Raw genomic sequence first — 19,452 nt, 5'->3', positions numbered from 1 at the left:
AAAAAAGCGATGAGAATCATGTGAAATCTAGCTCTTATCACTTTCTTGTCAAGGTTTTCCAAAAGATGTTCTTGTATAAATAATTACAACCGAATTGAAAACCTTCTCCTTTTTATTAAAATTCGGATAACATACCTAACTAGCGGCTTATCAATATACTAAGTGTTGTGTGTTATTACGGTTTTATACAAATCCCGAGAGTTTTTTTATATCAACCCCTATTTCTGGTTAAAGATTGTTTTCAAAAAATTATAATAGAGGTAATGTAATCTTATATTAGATTTAAATGTTTTAAATCCTCTGAATCCCATCTAATCCTAAAACCCTAACCTAACTTAACCTACCATATGAATGTTGATGAGATGATGTGAACATGGCACACTATAGACACAATCTTCCACAACCCAATTCTTAGGGGTTTCTAAAATACAAGCTAGCTATATTTATAATTCCTGTATAATCATCTACATGTCTGTTAAAATTCAAAATACATATATTCGGCCGTTACAAAGCCGCCCGTTCTAAAAGACATAATTTTTTTTTCTTTGGATTTACTATTGCCAAAAATCATCTGAGCGGTATTTATTTCGAAATCATTGAATCATTCTAATTTTATTTATATAAATAAATAATGTATTTACTTAGCAATATTTTAAATTTGTTAAGTAAATAAATAAAGTATTTAATTAACAAATTTACACCGTGCAAGCAATCAAGGATGACTGTCACGATTAATTTTTGTACTGTCTACCTAATTGCTGCAAATTACAGTAATTGTTTCATGATTTCTGTCCTACTTATAATTTTTCTCTACCTTCTTGATTATTTTAAGTGGGCAGCTAGGTAGTAACCTACCCACTTTGAGTAAAACATCATTACGATAGTAACAAATTCAATGAATGATATATAATATATGTATATGTTATATAAAAAAAAAATCACAAGCATCTATTTAGATTATATTTGTCAAGTGATTTAGGTAAGAGATTTCAATAATTACAATTTATTAAAAACTAAGAAAAAAATATTTGAAAATTAAGCGGGTAAAATAGTGGTTGGAAGTTTATCCTTATAAATGAAAAATAATTAATTCAACTTTTTCAATATCACTTTTATGAATAGTAAAATAGTTTACTGAATTTTTTTATCATTAAATCTGCAAACTAAAGAGGTTCATTTTAAAGCGTAGTCATCTTTTATCAACGTCATCCGGGAGTGAAATGGGGTTTGTTACTTATATAGTCTATCTTGAAGGTACGAAAATTGATATTTAGGCGTGTAGTGTATCCTTCTGTCTGATTGTGGTTATCTTACGTGTAATCTGGGATCTGAGTACAGCTTGCTTTATGGAGACGCCAGAGGAATCGTGGAAAGGACATAATAAATTCTACGCAGACAAAACCGCAGACAATAGCGAATATAGTAAAAAGTTTAGAAGAAATGGAAACAAAAACGATGCCTCGTGTCATGCCTGCATTGCTTGCCAAAGATAATGCAGATAAAACTATTTTAGTGTTAAAATAAGTTTTAATATTTTTTGGTTTAATTGTGTTTTTGAATTCAAAGATTTAAGATCTACCTAGAATTCTATACATATCAAATATCAATGGATATTGGCCTCAACAGTGTCACATAGAAAAATACCTAATAAAGGATATCAACTTCACCAGATTCTGTAAATTTTGTAACAGTTCCTACAACGGTGGCGAACTCCATACAAAATCTGCTTTGAGTATAAAACTGCCACCGTCATTATTTATTTATGTTTTGTATGTTTAAAAATGTTTGGCAACTTGTCAAAAAAATTACTGAATATCGCAGCAGGTCGGAGCCCGGAAAGCCTTGACCTCTTAAGTCTGTATTCATATTAAGTACCTACTTACGTATTTTAAGAAGCATTTTAATTACCATGTTCGGTCTTCGATCAATAATTTACTGCATGTAATGCAGTCCCATACATTATCATGAAGAGGGCATCTATTTTTTTACCTGTTACGTAACTTAAAATTATACCGACACTTTTATTGTTTTTCGGAAGACAAACACGGCTTTTTGTCTAGCAAACCAACGTAGGTATACCTTTAATACGTTGCTATTTATTATTTATCACGGTATTTTTTCATAAATGAATGCCACAAATATTATCTAGAAATATTATTGATATAATTTAAGGCGAATTTACTACATAAACTTGAAAACTTGCATCGGTACTAAAAATAATTTCAGTTTTATGCTAGGTTCTAAGGTAAGTATAGGTACAACCATATTAAATATTTAAAACAAAGCATGAAGTGTAAATAAAACGTGACACATGCGTTAAATAATAATCGTTTCTAATAGTTTGTGTGTTTTCATTTGTTTAAACGACATATTTTCCGCTGTGAATTAACATATATTCTTTTATGCCTTTCATTTGGTATGAAATATGTACTGCTAAAGGTATATACCTGCTTTTAAATTATTGATCTTTATGCTGCCTTTTTATAGCGGCAATGGCCTAGTATTAGTACTTCGGCACCCTTCGGGGAGAGTTCTATGCCCCGCACGCATCTTTTTTTAACTAATGTACATTTTATAAGCAATTATAACCTGAGAGTTCTCAATACTGTTCTCTAAGACTATCAATCGACACTTGTCCAGCGGGAATTACAGCCTAAACCCTATTTATTCCCTTGCCTTGTGATACTTGACCCAGTTTGTCATCATAATCTTTTTCATCAATGTAAAATTGGAATTAAATCTGAATAACTAAATTAATATTTGGTTGCGAAGAACCGATGACGTCGATGACCTTTAGGAGTCTGGTGACAGATGTTTTTTAAATGTAGGTATGTGGGTTTGTAAGTTTATTTGTTAAGGATGATTTTTCCTTCATAAATCTAGTAACACCTTTTTATGTCAGCGCAGGTTATTAAATATTTATTAATGATGAAGACGTTATAAGAGGGTGGGTGCTCCAATTGTGTTTTCTTGTTATCCTCCTTCCTCGACATAATACTAGACCGATTTTGATGCGGCTTTTTGCATTCCGTATGTCTTACGTATGTGTTTTGAAATCGTTCTTATGTTTCAAGGCTATGGTATAGTGGGCGCTTCGATAGTTAAGTTTGGTAAAGAGAAAACATAGTGAGTGCTTTCGCAACGCTTAGCTACCAAGTAAGCCTTAAGCCAAGTACTCACTCGCAGGTATATTGCTGAGATGACTTTAAAATTGTCTACGTAGACATGTTTAGACCAATCGCAGTGTAAAGTATCGCGATCGGAATAGTTGACCGAACATCACTCCCACTCGGCGTCTAGAGGCGAGGCAAGACCCATCACCCAGTCAATAGATAATACACTAATAACTGTTAACCCTGCTTCCAGCTAGATATGATAGCCAGATAGATATTTTCGTTTTCACTTGTAATTAACTAATACACTAAGCCAGGAACTGATTCCACATAAAACAATTTCGTCCGTGTTATACCTACTGCGGAGATGAGACAAACAATATCACATCGCAGCGGGCGCTAGACGAAACTAAGACCACTGGCTCCAATAAGTTATACCACCGGAAAGACCTTGTCACTTTCTTTTTGTCTCCAATTCACGCCACTTTGGCGCAATAAGTTGTGTAGCTTTAACAATAGTGTCCGAGATTTGAATTACTAAAACATTATGACATTCGTTCCAGAGATACTCGAATGTCAAATTAGGCCTTTCAAATGTGTCGGTACCGTGTTAATAAAAGCGGCGTGCTCTAGAAGGGTTTATTAGTAGATAGGTAGTAGAGCTTATTAAGACAGAACTCGTCTGGGGTAGGAGTAGGAGTAGGAGAATTGCATGAGACGGCAAAAATTCCCCTCCAATACGACTTATGTAAAATAATTTGGGTATGCAGTGCTTTTGTGCATGCATGAAGTGCACGCCACTGGGTACTACTACTGCTATGTTTTATATAGTACATGTGTGCTATGCTTATAATTGCCAGTGTAATTACAGGCACGTGAGGCTTAATGCCTACTTCTCAGGTTGGTAGACACAGGAATCCTTGCAGGACGTGTTACTGTCGTGCCCTCGCAGGCAGGTAGGTGTTGCTCGGTTTACAGGCGTTTGTTTTCCACTTTCCAATCAGGAGGGCCATTTGCTTGGCCGGCATGGTGATTACGTATCTCGCGACAGCAATGCGACAGGCGTAAATCTGGCAATCACTGCTGTCAAACGTCCCTTTTGTTTATTTATTGTATGGAAAAGTGACGTTTGACAGCAGTGATAGCAAGTTTTACGCCTGTCGCATTGCTGTCGCGAGATACGTAATCACCCTGCCGTTATTTAAAACTGTAACTAAAAGGTCTTTAGATAACCGTGTAACTTGGTCAGCTAGTGTGCACTAAGCCTAGGCTTTATGGTGCATCTATGTGAAGTAGCTATAGATATTTTTTAGTAGCCGGATAACTGAGATAGCGACGCATGTTTGTGCAGCGTCGGCGCTCGTTTAATGTGCAGGTATCTGCTTATGAGGAATGAGTTGCTGGAGATAAGGAGGTGCTAGTTTTTTTGCTCGATTGCGGTAACCGACCGCCACGGCACAGCCACGGTGTCGGCGTTGGCGCCACGGCGATAACCGTCCATTCGCTCGTCCGCCGGCACACGCGTCTGGCGTTCGTTCGCAACTTCGTGTTCTCGCCGCCGCGTGCTCAAACTAAAAACTACATACATCAATGGTGCCCGTGACTCTTTGCAGAACGCCGACAAACTAGCACGACCGGGATCTACCAAAACAACCATGGACAAGGAGCGAGCTTTAGAGGAAATGATGGGGAAATTGGGTGAGTGAACCGAAATCCAATGTCGGAGCATATGGTCTGTCAACACTATCAGTGGAAACTGTCATAATCGCGAACTTTCAAAAGTAACGCACGTAAGTACACATGTTAATGAGTGTTGCCCTGTTTTAATGAACGAGCTGGTGTTGCGGTCGGAATACGGAATACCAATTGCACGTGTCGCAAACTTGTTGTCAACACTCAAGTGTTCGAGTGAAGGCGAAAGAGGCGAGCTTTCATTTATACGAAACGAAATGTTTCGTACCTTCGGGCTTACCTCATAAAATATCACCGCATTAAAATGTCTCAAGGCTGTTTGTACTCGATGGAATAACATCGTTATGCCCCAATAGTATTTTGTACGGCAGTCAAGGTATTTAATAAAATTTATGAGCTTTTAATTTTTTTTATCGATTCGATATGTAAATATTCAGATATAAAAGCAGGTTGGTTATTAATAGCTACATATGGTGTGTCACGTAAAAAGAGCAGTTTATCCCAATCTGCGCAGTAGACATTTTATGGCTACAATTACATGCAAATATATAGCGTTTTAATTATAACTTATGAATACTGATTTTATTGAATAAATAGATGGGTTCATTCAAACCATCGCCGAATGCGCGGTAAGTATAGGTCAGTAGTCAGTTCTTTTTTTACGTGTCTCTTAAAATATTTAAAGTGTGTTACAAAGTTCTTGTAATAATATATAAAGTGAGGTCGATAACATAAGTACAAAACTTTCTAATTATAAATGTCCAAGTATAGCAAGGTAGGTAGACCGTACCTAAATAAGGATGCGAAGTTATTGGAATGTGCGGTCATTATAGGAAATATACTAATTTGGTTATTTGATATGCGTAAAATATTTAAAATTCTCGTTTTTTTATAAATCGACAAATTCGTTGAAGGTATTTTTTACTCATTAAATCATCGATTTTAGATACCTACAATTTTGAAAATTAATTCTCATCGGTAAGTTCTTACGTAGACATAATCTTATAATATGTTGAGACTTGAGGTAAGGGTAACTCGATGAGATAAAAATATAGTCAGCAACAAACAATGATCAGCATGATGATTTGCGAAGATGAATGCGATATCAATATCATATGACGGCCGATTTGAGCAGTGGGCAGCGATCTGTGTGTTCGATTCCCGCAACTGGAAAATGTTTCTGTGATGAACATGAATGTTTTCAGTGACTGGGTAATACCTATTATAAATTTTAATTTATATTATTCTTTAAAGTATACATAGATCATCTTTGTAGGTACCTATAACACAAGCAGCTACGCCTACTTTGGGGCTAGATGGCGATGTGTTTGTTGTCCGTAATATATCTATTTATTTTTTGTTTATTTTATCTATTATGTGATAGTAGATAATATCTACCCTATAAAGCTTTGCGGTTGCGTTTTTTGGCTTTAAGGTGGAAATAAGCGTAGACCCAAGCGTCAATAGCTAGGTTTGTATTTTTGACAGATAACGTTCCCGTACCTTTAACCTTTAATAACAATCGTAAAAGCCCGCCAACTCGCAGTGGATCAGCATGGTGGGTTAACTATATAAATCCTTCTTACTCGTAACAGAGGACGTGACTTAAGTCGTGGCCAATCATCATCATCATGATCATCAACCCAATACCGGCCAACTACAGTCTTAAGTACTCTCTGCACGAGTCTTAGCCTACTACGCTGGCCCAGTGCGGATAAGTGCACTCTACACACCTTTGAGAATATTATAAATAAATATACTACGACAATACACACATCGCCATCCAGCCCCAAAGTAAGCGTAGCTTGTGTTATGGGTACTGAGATAGCTGTTCAATATTATAATGGATATAATACACATAAATACTTATAATAAACAGATAAACACCCAGACACTGAAAAACAATCATGTTCATCACACAAATATTTTCCAGTTGTGGGAAGCGAACCCACGGCCCAGGACTCAGAAAGCAAGGTTGCGCTGCCCACTGCGCCAGTCGGCTGTCAAAATATTATGGAGAACTCTCAGGCGTGCAAGTTTCTCGTGATGTTTCTTCACCGTTGATGATATTTTAATTGCTTAAAACGAGAGGTACGGGATTCAAATTCGGCTCCCCGAAAGTGAAGTCGAAGTCCTACCAACGGGGCTATGAAAATAACCTGAATGAAGCCTCCCAGTAAATTAGATATCAAGTCAAGTCAATAACCTACAGTCCACTGCTGGACTCAGTGGCGTGCATAGTGGGTATGCACAGGGTATGCAGATGATATTAAATGAAGAAAATCTCCAGTACGAGTTATAAATACTTACTTCTTTATAACATTACAATGCCTATCCTGAAGTTTTTTATAACTCTTATTAAAGATTTTCTTCATTTTATATCATCTGCATACCCTGTGCATACTCTCTATGCACGCCACTGGCTGGACTTAAGGCCTTTCCAGTGGGAGGATTTGCCCCTGGCAGACAAAGTCAAAAGTCAAAGTCAAATAAAAATTGGTTGCCTGTAAAGTCGGTATACGGGCGAAAGTTTTACGTGACAACGACTTTGAGTGGTAAAATAATTTTAATGTGAATATTCATTCGTATAGTAGGAAGAAGGATGAAATAATAGTAACAATTTAAAACATTTATTTATACAAAGAATTATATTTAAAACATTAATTTATACAAAGAATCTCGCACTGAATTTCATATTAACAAAATTTTATTTTTACCTTTACACATACATACGTATTTATATACAAATATACATACAATAACTTGCAATACATTTGCGTACAATGAAACAGCGTTTACTACAAAGGGACGCGTGCCTTTCACTTTTTATGTCTGTCTCTCTCGCTCTTAGGCGGGCGCGTGCCTCTCACTCGCTCTCATTGTGAGCGCATAACGTGAGCGGAGCGTAACGCAGTTTCTTGAAGTGTCACCCGGCAAACCAATTTATAAGACGTTGTCACGTCAAAATATCTTTATTCAAGTAGGCCCATAGGTGGCACTTGAACTTAAAACTAAAGCTACGAGGGTTCCAAACGCGTCCTGGTCTAAGAAGAAGCCCACAACAAACTTAGCCGGGTGTTTTTTTTTGTTGTTATCACCATTGGTGACCAGCCGAATTGGTGATCGCATCAGATGCTAGTAGTAGCAAAGAGGACGCTGCGGCCCTCACTGCGTTATATTCCCTTAGTCGCATCGTATGACACCCGCGGGAAGATAGGGGGAAGTCGTTTACATATAATTCCAGCTATTATTAGGATGGATGGGTGAACGAGTTTATGCGAACAAGCGTCTGGGGGCGCGGCGATGACGACACAGATGAAACTTATAGACTATTTATAATCAGTGGAATGATTCTCATGTATACTAACTGCCCCTCCCCGTACAACGTAGGCAGCCCCCCCTAAATCATAAGTTAAAAAGAGAAGATTGATGTGATATTTTAGATTATAACATTACTAGCCTAGCCTAGCTCGCGTTCTGCGTCTTTTCGCGAATCTCGTTTGAACCGTTTATTTTTCGTGGGATAAAAAGTAGCCTTTTTTACTACACCTAGGCATTGACTAAGTGGAATGCCTAATGATTTAGGTGAAACTAAAAATTCGTCATTGAGGGATCAAAAAAATAACTACTCTTTTTTTCTCATTTGGATATTTTTATTAAATTATCTTTTTAAATTCGATAAAGGTACTTCTTGTAATGAAGTCCCCAATAATGGAGATATCCATTTTCCACAATTGCATGCGACTATATCTGTTAATAAAAAATTGTATGTGTATTTACATGTATTTCTTTCTACATACGAAATAACGCCTAAGTTAAAAGCTTAAAGCTTATAGGGACCTAATCCTGCATGTTCTTAAGTCTTCATGCAAAAATTAAACAATCTTATCGTTGTCTGTGTACCTGCCATAAATCAAACATAAATTATATATTCATTTCACACTGAAGGCAGGTATGTGCCAATACCATAAAAAGAAAATCACAAATAATGGCCAACCTTGATTGCATGTGCGTGTTGTGCATAAATATTAAATATGCCTTTTAGGTATGTGGGTGTAATCGTTCTTTTTATAGCTACGGAGTATCAGAATTATAGGTACATAATAAGCGATATATAATAATTTACAATGAAATCCCAAGTTAATACCGATCTGTACATGATGTTGAGATTGACACGTTGGTACATACTATGTTTACAAAACATTAGGAATATTTTAGGACAAGAGTCTACCACCTGTCACACATAGACAATCCTGTTAATCAAGGAGGTCGATAAAACCTGTAAATTGCTTTTTGTACCAGCTCTCCTAGCATAGGTACATTTTGAAATTAAAATAAATAGTAATAAGTTCATTGAAAAAGGAGCTCTATAGCAATTAGGTAGCAAGGAACGAACTCCACTAACCGAATATTGAGTGGTGACCTTGTGCGAGCATCGTGTGGGTTGATTGACCGATAGTGTTCGATCTCGAATTTTGTAAAGCATCGGGTAGAAGGTAGGGCGCGTGTTGGTGCGTTATTTATACCATATACCCGTGCAGTTATTCGTTAATTTTCTATACTCAATTTTAACATCTCCTGAGGATCAGAGTGTCAGAGTGAAACGGGCGTAGAGTTCATTGCCGAAGATGATTGGTGTGGAGTATAAAGATTGAAGAAATTATAAATGACACGGTACACCGTACAGATTCTCCTGCTTCTCGCAGAGTAATGTATGTGTATGTATAGCAAATGAAGCTTAAATTTCAGAGTATAGTGGGTATATCATGGCAAAGCAACCCCTGCTTCTATCCAATATTTAAAGCAGAGTATGTTTAAACTAACTGCAGCTTTGTGTAATATTTCTGACAGGTTGCCAACCGGTTATCACTATTCAAATAACATGATTCGACAGGGAAGGTTGTACACTTCTCGCAAGTTATGTGTGGCGATGAAAGGTTGCCACGATATAGACGATATTTCATAATTATTTTAATGAATTAATTGTGGCAAACCAACCTAATCTTTGTGTTTATAAGCAGCGAAAACAACATTATTCCAATTTAAATTCGTCCAATGCTATTTTTCGGAAATTTTCTCAATATACATTTGTGAAATCGGAACCAATTTTTATAATTGTGTATGTTTGTACAGATTTGTTGAAATCGAAGCTGAACTTTATAGCAAATCACTCTTATTTAGTACAATAGTAGAGAAAAACTTAATTATACCTACGAGTTATATACACATGTAGTGTTTTCAGCTAATTTATGTAAAAAAACGCTTTTCTTTATTACAGTGATAATTATTGGATACTTAATGTTCGAGAGTATCCTACTTAAACATGCTTTATGATGTCAATGTATTTTGCATAACAAAACATCCATTTAGCATTTAGTTCGTTTGCTATAAATAGTTTGTTTACTTTTGTCTGCAAACTGTACTTACCACGGTATGACTGTACAAGAAGGATAAGGATAAGTCGGAATAGGTATTATATTTAATATGTAAATGATTTACATACCTAATTTAAATTTTAATAATATTGAGGTGGGTAGTTTGATAAGGACTTCTTTAGTAATACAGCAAGCTATCTACAAATGTAAACTATCGTCTAACGGGTAGGTAGCGCCTAAAAGGAATGATTTATATCAGCTGGACTTCGGAAAGGACGATGTTGTTGATGATCTGACTTCCAAAAAAATATATTTTAACAGTTAAAGTTTTCATGGCTGCCAAAACAAGCTTTCGGCAAGAACGTCTACTTTATAAAGAAAGTAAAATGTAAATTGATTTATTTGCGAAAATATATAGAAACGAATGAGTCAAGAGTTGGTAAATTTCTATTTAGATAAAAATAGGTTTACAAATTCCGCAGATATACGTACGTATATACCTAGTAGGTACATGTCTAGAAATAGCTGTATTAAATAATATAGTCATGATCATGAGTATGAAACCATTATAAGGCAAGAGTCTCCCCCCAGGATGACAATAGTTTATGTCTTTTTACCTCGTACGTATGTTTTACCGTTGAAGCAAGTTTTATTTAGTTGCTTAAACCGTACATAAGTTTGAAGAGTTAGACATGCGGCAAAGAAAGTAAAGCGGAAGTCCTAACTGCTTCGTGATATTTTATGTGAGTATTTGCAGCATCGTAACTCAAAAAACTAGAATAATGATTACACAGTACACCAATAAATAATTTTGACCAAGAGCCAAAAGCTGTAAAGCTTATAGGAATAGCCTTTTCTAGGCGCATAGGTAGACAGTTACTAGATTTAAAATGCCAGTCTGATTCGATTTTCTGGTTTCCCGCGAGACATGAATATTTTCTCCGGATAAACATACTTTATTTATTTTAGTTATTATTTATAAGCACTTTTCTGACTTTTTTTTTTAGACCTTAGATTTTTTGTTATTCTTTATTTTTACTATGTCTAACCCTGCTTCTTTATCAAGGGCTGTTACAAAGCCCCTGGGCAATAATTTTTGCCTAAACATCCAAATATTTTCATAAATATTCGAATTTATAGTATGAAACGTTTGTCAACGGTTTGCTTTTCTCTTAATTTATTTCTGTAATTATTGTGTACGCACTTATCGGTGTATTCTTCAACTACAATGTATGTTATTTGAATGAATATAACATTAGGTATATATAACATTAGTTAGTAAGTTCAGTATCAAGTTCAAGTTTTTCCGCAATTCCACATGGTTATATTTTCTGGAATATTTTCCAGAAGCGTTACCTAAGGTCTTCCAGAAAGGGAGGAAATGCTTCTGGAAGCGTTTCCTCCCTTTCTGGAAGACCTTAGGTAACTGTACCTTAAATTTTATATAATGTAACGATATATTCTCCAACCTATTCGATGGATACATTTGACCAACATACAAGATTTCAAATGCAAACTGTCAAAACATCAAACTATATAAACTAACTAGCTGTTGCCCGCAATTTCGTCTGCGTTTGTTTTTGTTTTTCGAAAGACATGTGCCTCATAAATGTGGCAGCACTTTATGTAAATATTTAGGATAGCTAAGCCTTAAATGACGGGTGTGCTGCCGTCCGCTGAGGAGTTCTAACCTCTATCTTCAATCACATTCATCAGGTCTACAAGAAATTTGGGCAAAATTAAACAGATATAACTCTAAAGTACAAAAGTAATTATTTAAATCGGTTATCATTTGACGGCGTTATTTTGTAAAATCGTCAAACACTTTCGTCCCCTCTCCCAAAAGAACTGCATCCTATATTGCTTCTAATACCTTCGGGAATATGTGTACAAAGTTTCGTGATGATCGGTTTAGTAGTTTTTGCGTGAAAGCGTAACAATCAAACTTGCATTCACATTTATTATATTAGTAGGGATACTATTGTCCCAAAAAATAAATAAATTACAAAACTATATCGTTTACTTCATTGCTAATATTTATGCGTTAAGTTTAACAGCACAACTCTTAACACTCTTAACACAATATTCTGCAATATGAGGTCATGTTGACTCTTATCAGTAGCAACTGCGCTAAAATTATATTTATCACACGCATGTGCCTTAAATACAATTATCTATGCCTAGCTATATATTATATATGTTATTCATCAAGTTGTATGTATGACGTAAATACATTATACTCGTATCTATCCATACGAATATAAAGGCAAAATAGTTCCTGTTTGCCATTTTTCTGGTTTTTTGATTGTTGTTATGCATGATTGGCTCAACCACTGAACCGACCGGCGACCTTACTGAAATTCGTCACATAAATATAGCTTGCGTTCTGGAGATAGGTATAGTATTGTTATTCCTGAAAACACTAGGAAATCTTTCCCGGGAGATTTATAAAAAATTCAAACCTGTTCATAGTTTCACAAATAAAGCGACTTAGGCAAAATTTTGTTAAGGACGGATATGGATTAGATACGAAACTAACGGTTAACGCGAGATTTTTAAAATATAAAATACGCGGGTCAATTCGTGTGCAATAACTAGAAAGTCTATGCATCTATAAATACAGACCTTAAAAATATATATATTAATAAGGTCTTAGCTCTGAATAGCTTTCTTCCATCAGAAAGGAGGCATGTCTTTATAATATGGTTAAGGTTCTTATATATGCCAAGTGGTATGAAATAAAAATTAAGGAATGAGTGAGTACTAATCTGGCACATATATATAAACAGATATTGTTCAAACTACAAACAGCGCCCCTAGTTCTGCGTCGAGCTGCGGAGGCACGCATAAAATTAAATGCAGCCTACTTTTTGTAAACGTATCTATGATTCCAAGAGATAAAAGGAAAACATTTTTTTTTATAAGAATTATAGCTTTTATAGGTACAAGCCGTAAGTTAAAAGATAAAGAAGTAGAAGAAGACCAAAGAATGTGTGTGATTTGTGGAATGAATAATACGAGTAAGTTGACGCCTGAAAAAAGAGATTGGAGGGGAAGACATATTGTGCCGACCCCCCATAGTGTGGAACCAACACAAATGTGTGTTTGTGTGTTTGTTTTCCTTTCTTTTACGCCCTAACGAAGCTACCAATCAACTTGATTGTTGGCTTTAAATAATAGAAAAAACAGTTATTACATACTGTATTAAGAGGAATTTTTCCCAAACCTTACTTCGTATGTACCCTGAAGTCAGAGCAGTACCTATATATAAGTAATTCTAAGAATGAGAGCTTTGACCGGCAGGTAACCTAACATTGTTTGTTAATTTATTTATATTCACTATACCTACTTAGTGGGCACAATAAATGGGTCTGCCCTTTCCACTGACCTTTCTACTCGAGGAATGTATTAGTTTTTATGTAGTAGAGCTATACAATATAAACCAAAGATATCCAAGGATATTAAAATAGCTTTTAATTTTAAGCATTGCGATAGATTGGCGATGTGACGCAGTGGGTCGCAGAATGACGGTCGAGTTTGTATGGGACATATTTTTACTTGTACGCGGAGTAAGTCGCGTGGAAATTCTAATATCGTCGTAATTCTACATCCCAAATAATGTAATATTACTATATTACTATCTACTATCATCATACTAGCCTAGTTCCACTGCTGGGCACAGGACTCGTCTCTCAAAGGAGATACTGCTTTAGAGCATAAACCCACCACGCTGCTTGGTGGGCTATCTTCTATAGTACTATCTTATATGCGAACTGGTTGTAGAACATCACCGTTTTCTGAATGCTCGGAATGCTCACCAAAAGGTCGCATCAAATTTCGTTAGTATTGGTTAGTTCGTTTTCACTAACTTAATTACTGTTAACAATAATATGGGAAAAAAAATCGTACTTATCATACACTAAATAACTGCCACTGGCCTAAAACATAACAGGTTAGCCCGCTTCAATGTTAAACCGCATCATCGCTTACGACTAGCTGAGGTTGCAAACAAGGGCTAACTTGTAGTGTAATAAGCGAATCTTATTTCTTTCTAATTTACATGAAGGCGCATAATATTATCGGTAGATTGTAATTTCTGTCTTAGCTAGGTCTGCGGTAGTTAATTAATAGTTAGCTACATAATTAGACAACAAACCTTAACGAACTACTCATTCGGCTTAACGACATTCCCGTTAATTCGATTATAACTTGTTTATTTTGAACTACTTAAAGTTGTATAGCAAACCTTGACCGAACTGGAAATCATCGAAAAGTAATAAATTCACACTAATAAATATACCTACGTCTTAATATACCTAATATGTTTCATTTACAAATAAGGGTTTAGGGCTCTATTTTTAATTTAATATGACACGTCGGCCTACTTACAGTGAAAAATTTTTTAAGTTTCCAAAAAAATATTTCACGATATTACAAAAATTTGACAACACACCGCGTAATTATGAGCTGCGGCGCAAACTAAACTCAACCGTTAAACCAACTTAGAATTTCATAGTACTCAGCGGAAATAATCCGATGTGAATTCGAATTTATACTTAAGTAACGTGTTTCAATGATACTCTCTGAGGTTTAAACAATAAAACTGTTATCATTAAATAATCTAAAACTGGAATGTATTTGTAAGATTAAACTTGTTTTTTTGGAAAAATTAGTTAGACACTAAGTTATTTTATTTAATTTATTAAAAAAGATAAGCAATATTATAAATAACCAGTTGTAATTTATTGGAGTTACGAATTCTTATAATTACCGAGCCGATTTTATAAACGCTACAGTTTTCAGGCAGACCAACAGTAAGCTTAAAAATGGCTTTAATAAAATAAAAGAAAAACAGTGTTATGTACCTACCTTATACCTACTTACTTTATTGACGCAATTCTTAATTTTCCAGCGACATCTGGTTCATGTGTAAACAGAATAGAAATGTTTACCTTTGGCATATCGCCAGTGATGATAACGTAACAATTGTAATTATCCTTGAAATAACATTTCCATGTCAACCAATTTTTTTTAAATAGGTCACGAATTCTCCGCTACATGCCAATGAAATCTTTTTTTTTCTTCATCTCCTTGAGAAATTATCCATACTAATATTATAAATGCGTAAGTTTGTTTGTTTGTTTTTCCTTACTTTACGCTTTAACTAAGCAACCGATGGACTTGATTTTTGGCGTATAGTTGGTTGAATAAAAGTAGAGTAACATAGGCTATTTTTTAATCCAGGAAAACTAATGGTTCCCACGAGATTATAAAGAACTATAATGAACGCGGACGAAGAACGCGTGCAACAGCTAGTATCTATTAAAAATATTAAAAGAAAGATTCTTGAGTTTAAAGTTGACTCTGGGATGTTTTTTAGTAAAACTATGGAGGTTGATCACTCCAAAAGATTTAAAGTACCTCTTTTTAACTATGGTGAATTTAATATGAATGCGAGATTAATGCCTGTATTCAATAAACAAACTATATTTTCTTATGATGGTACGAGTAATTTAGGCGCTTAAAATCATAAATAATCTAAGCGCTCTCCCATGAGAAAAAGTGCTCAGCAGTGCTACATTAACAAAAAGAAAACGAGGAACGTGAAACGAAGTTTAAGCGGAATTTACACTGGGAGAGACTTCATAATACAGATGTAACAAATAGCATTGATAAGACTACGCGAAGGCTTAATAAGAAACATACGAAATCTTATCAAATCATTAAAGATTTTATTCTACAACTAGCGGTCCCTCGCGCCTTCTTCCGCGTTTGACTACCATAAAAGATAGACGTAATATGCTGTAATGGAAATTTTTAATCAGAACTTTAAAAAGGAGCAATTTTAGCACACTTTGTTTTGGCGTAATTTTAACCGTTTACGCATCGCAATTAGAAGCTCTCAAAAGGAATAATTTTTCACGTTCTTGTTCATAGAGGCTCCGCTTCTATAGTTTGTAGCGTGATGTTGTATAGCCTTTAGCCTTCCTTAATAAAGGGACTATGTAACAAAATACAGTCAAATCTGGGTAAGTGAGAACTGGATAAGTGAGAAAACTCTATAAGTGAGAGTAATAGCCAGGACCCGTGATTTTATGCTCACAAAACCTCTATTAGCGAGAAACAGAAACCTTTGTAAGAGAGAGTCGTTATTCCCTCACGGACCTCCGTAAATGAGACTGCTACTTATCTATACCTCTATAAGCGACAGTCGAGCAAGCAATTTTTAACAAAATTTATGAGTTAGAGAAAAACATTCAAAATACAAAAACAGAAACCCAAACGAAATTCACGGATTTTTTTTAATGTAAATAAGTTCTAAATAAAATAAAATTACATCGTGCAAAAATATGTCTTGTTATTGCTGCGTACCTCTATAAGAGACAAACGCTACCCATGTACCTGCATTAGCGAGCAACTCGGGTTAGTGAGAAACCTCTATAAGCGAGAATGAGATTGTGCTCCCTTGAACTCTCGCTTATCCAGGTTTGACTGTATTCTTCCAATTCGAACCTGAGATTGAAGCGTTTACCCAAACAAACTCTTCAGCTTTATAATATTAGTAATGAGATATATCATTATCAAACATGATTTTTCCTTACCTAACATAATTAATTACGATGCATTTTCAAGGCCGAGTCAGTCTTCATGCGTGATAACATGTAATTTGACATTTATTGCTCTGGATATAACAAAGAATATCTAAGTAGGTATGTTAGTATATCAAAAGACTTTTCTCTTTTGCCTCGTTTACAAACGCTCGAGATTAATAAAATCAAACTAATGAAAAATCTTCAAGATCGCAGATTGAAGCTCGTACCAGACTAGTAATAATATCGGAGGCACTGTGAAGGTGAGGGTGGTAAACTGTGAATTTATTGGCAGAAAAACCCATTGCGAACCAACATTAGGCCTAATCCAGGAATTGAAGTCAGGACCTCGTTGTCCGTAGTCGAGCATACCAACTAGAACAACTAGGCCGATAAGCGAATGTAACGGGTTATATACTTCGATCAAACATAGACTTAACTGCTTTTTTGTGACTTGTCTTATAAGTGATGTAAGGAATCTTTTTATTACTTTTTAGTGTGAAATATGTCTTGAAAATAAAAAAAACAAGTGCGATGAAATAAATAAAAACAAACACAGTAAAAAAGAGATTCTAAGTGCGCTTTTATTGTTTTCTTACCAATTTGATATTACAAGAAGATTGTTTGCCTTATAATATAAGTAAGAATAAATATTTTCTACAATGTTTTTGAGTCGGTGCTAAGTAAAATGTAGAAACTACTGTTACTTTTCTTGCTTCTATATAAAAAGGTATAAGAAGTATATGATCTATAAATAGTAACTTCGTAAGTAGAAAAGATTCTATAAATGCATAAAAACCGCTTTTTGTTTAAAGTAGTAAAATTAGTCTTATCATCGTTAATTCTTATCATTATACTAATCTTTATCCAACTAAATAGTTTCATAAGACCTTTTGTTTCAAAGTTATGACGGGTATAAAAATGCTAAAATTTAGCACTCGTATATACAGTTCGCAAAAAGGAGTTCATAGATTGATTTGAAATTGTCATAATAAATAACTATGCATTTTAAAAAAAGAATGTTCATACATATATTATATTTTCCCTCCCTAATTTTATTATCAAGCTGAGTCAGTTACGGCCACTAAACATAACCATCAGTAAGAAAAAAAAATGGAACTGATTTTTGTATGAGACTGCATATCTAGTACGTTATTGATGGATGATTTTATAGATACAATATAGATAATATTATAATCATTCGATTGGGTAACAACACAAATTATCGCATCTTTCATACTCACACGTCCAGAGTTGATTGTCCAATGTTTACTTATCTAGTTACCACCTTATCGCGTATATCGGCTATATGTCCTCTTATTATGATATATTTTATGATAAGGCACAGTTGTTTTGTCAGTTTTAATGTAGATTTAAATTATGAATATTGGAACACGGTAATTATTTTAAGTCGTAAATCAAAAAAATATATAATATAAATCAAGCTTAAATACTATGTACTACGACTAGCGTCCAGTCGTGACAAAATATGTTACTACTTACTTACAACTCGTTTAGATTGAAATTGTGGGTGTACTCAGATATATACTGAATATAGCTAGACTTCCCTGCGCAGAAAATGTATCTTCTCCAATAGCTTTATCAATTCTGCGCACAAATGGAAATAATGTATCCTATTCCATGTTCCCGTGCTTTAGCAGGTGGACACTTCAATTATATCCCCCTGTCATGTTCCCCTGTCAGGGTATATAATCGGGGGATATAATTTTTGTCTGCTGCTGCATATCTATGCGAAAGCAGCAATCATGGTTGATTAGCTGTCATTTATTGAAAAATTCCGTTTTCTGTCCTCGAAACATTTCATCAGATACATATGAGACATAAATGAGGCCATATCAGAATAAATATCATTGAAATCCTTAAGAAATGGCGGAGTTATGTACGAAAATACATAAAAAAGAACATCGGAATTGAAGTCGTTTAAAAATAAAGAAACCAAAATACATATCTGATATCTCCCACGGCTTCTTTATTATGAATAGGTACAAAGGTACTTACTAACACTGTTGTTCTTGGCTGCAATAATATGTGAAACGGCTGAAATCATGTAGATTTTCGTCGGAGTACGCTCGACTCTTTTTTCTTCGTATAGATGTAGTTTTCAAAAATGTTGTAAAAGTCTTTTATTTTTCAATATAAAAAGTTGTTTTTGATTCCACCCCGTCACATTCTGCTCCTTAACTATATCGATTAAAAAGAAGCATGATTTAGTTATTAGGAGTCTTTTGTCTGTTGACGGCCGATTGGCGCAGTGGGCAGCGACCCTGCTTTCTGAGTCCAAGGCCGTGGGTTCGATTCCCACAACTGGAAAATGTTTGTGTGATGAACATGATTGTTTTAGTGTCTGGGTATTTATCTGTATATTATAAGTATTTATATGTATTATATTCATAAAGATATTCAACAGCTATCTTAGTTACGCTTACTTTGGGGCTAGATGGTGATGTGTGTATTGTTGTAGTATATTTATTATTTATTTATTTATTTTTAGAAAATTGAATAAAAGTAATACGATATTATACGAAACGATATTATTATATTGATGTAGGGTACTGTTGCAACATTGGCAAATAACGATATCAAGTGGTTGATTGCGGTTAAGTAGAGGCACGTCCGATCTCCATTACTCCTACTTATGAGCTCGTTTACGTAGATCTGGCG

At 34.9% G+C, this 19,452-nt stretch overlaps 1 protein-coding gene across 1 annotated transcript in view; it reads left to right on the top strand.

Annotated features, from left to right (window-relative positions):
• Positions 1–4,482: 4,482 nt before the first annotated feature.
• The window catches only part of LOC120629778 (organic cation transporter protein-like), a 35,651-nt gene continuing 20,681 nt past the window's right edge, over positions 4,483–19,452 (top strand). Inside the window, exon 1 of the mRNA XM_039898817.1 lies at positions 4,483–4,811. Within this exon, the coding sequence (XP_039754751.1) occupies positions 4,769–4,811 (43 nt within the window). The 5' untranslated portion in view covers positions 4,483–4,768. The remainder of the gene's footprint in view (positions 4,812–19,452) is intronic.

The sequence above is a fragment of the Pararge aegeria genome, chromosome 15, assembly GCF_905163445.1.
Source record: "Pararge aegeria chromosome 15, ilParAegt1.1, whole genome shotgun sequence".
NCBI classification, from domain to species: Eukaryota; Metazoa; Arthropoda; class Insecta; order Lepidoptera; family Nymphalidae; genus Pararge; species Pararge aegeria.
This window is presented reverse-complemented; position numbering and strand designations above follow the sequence as displayed.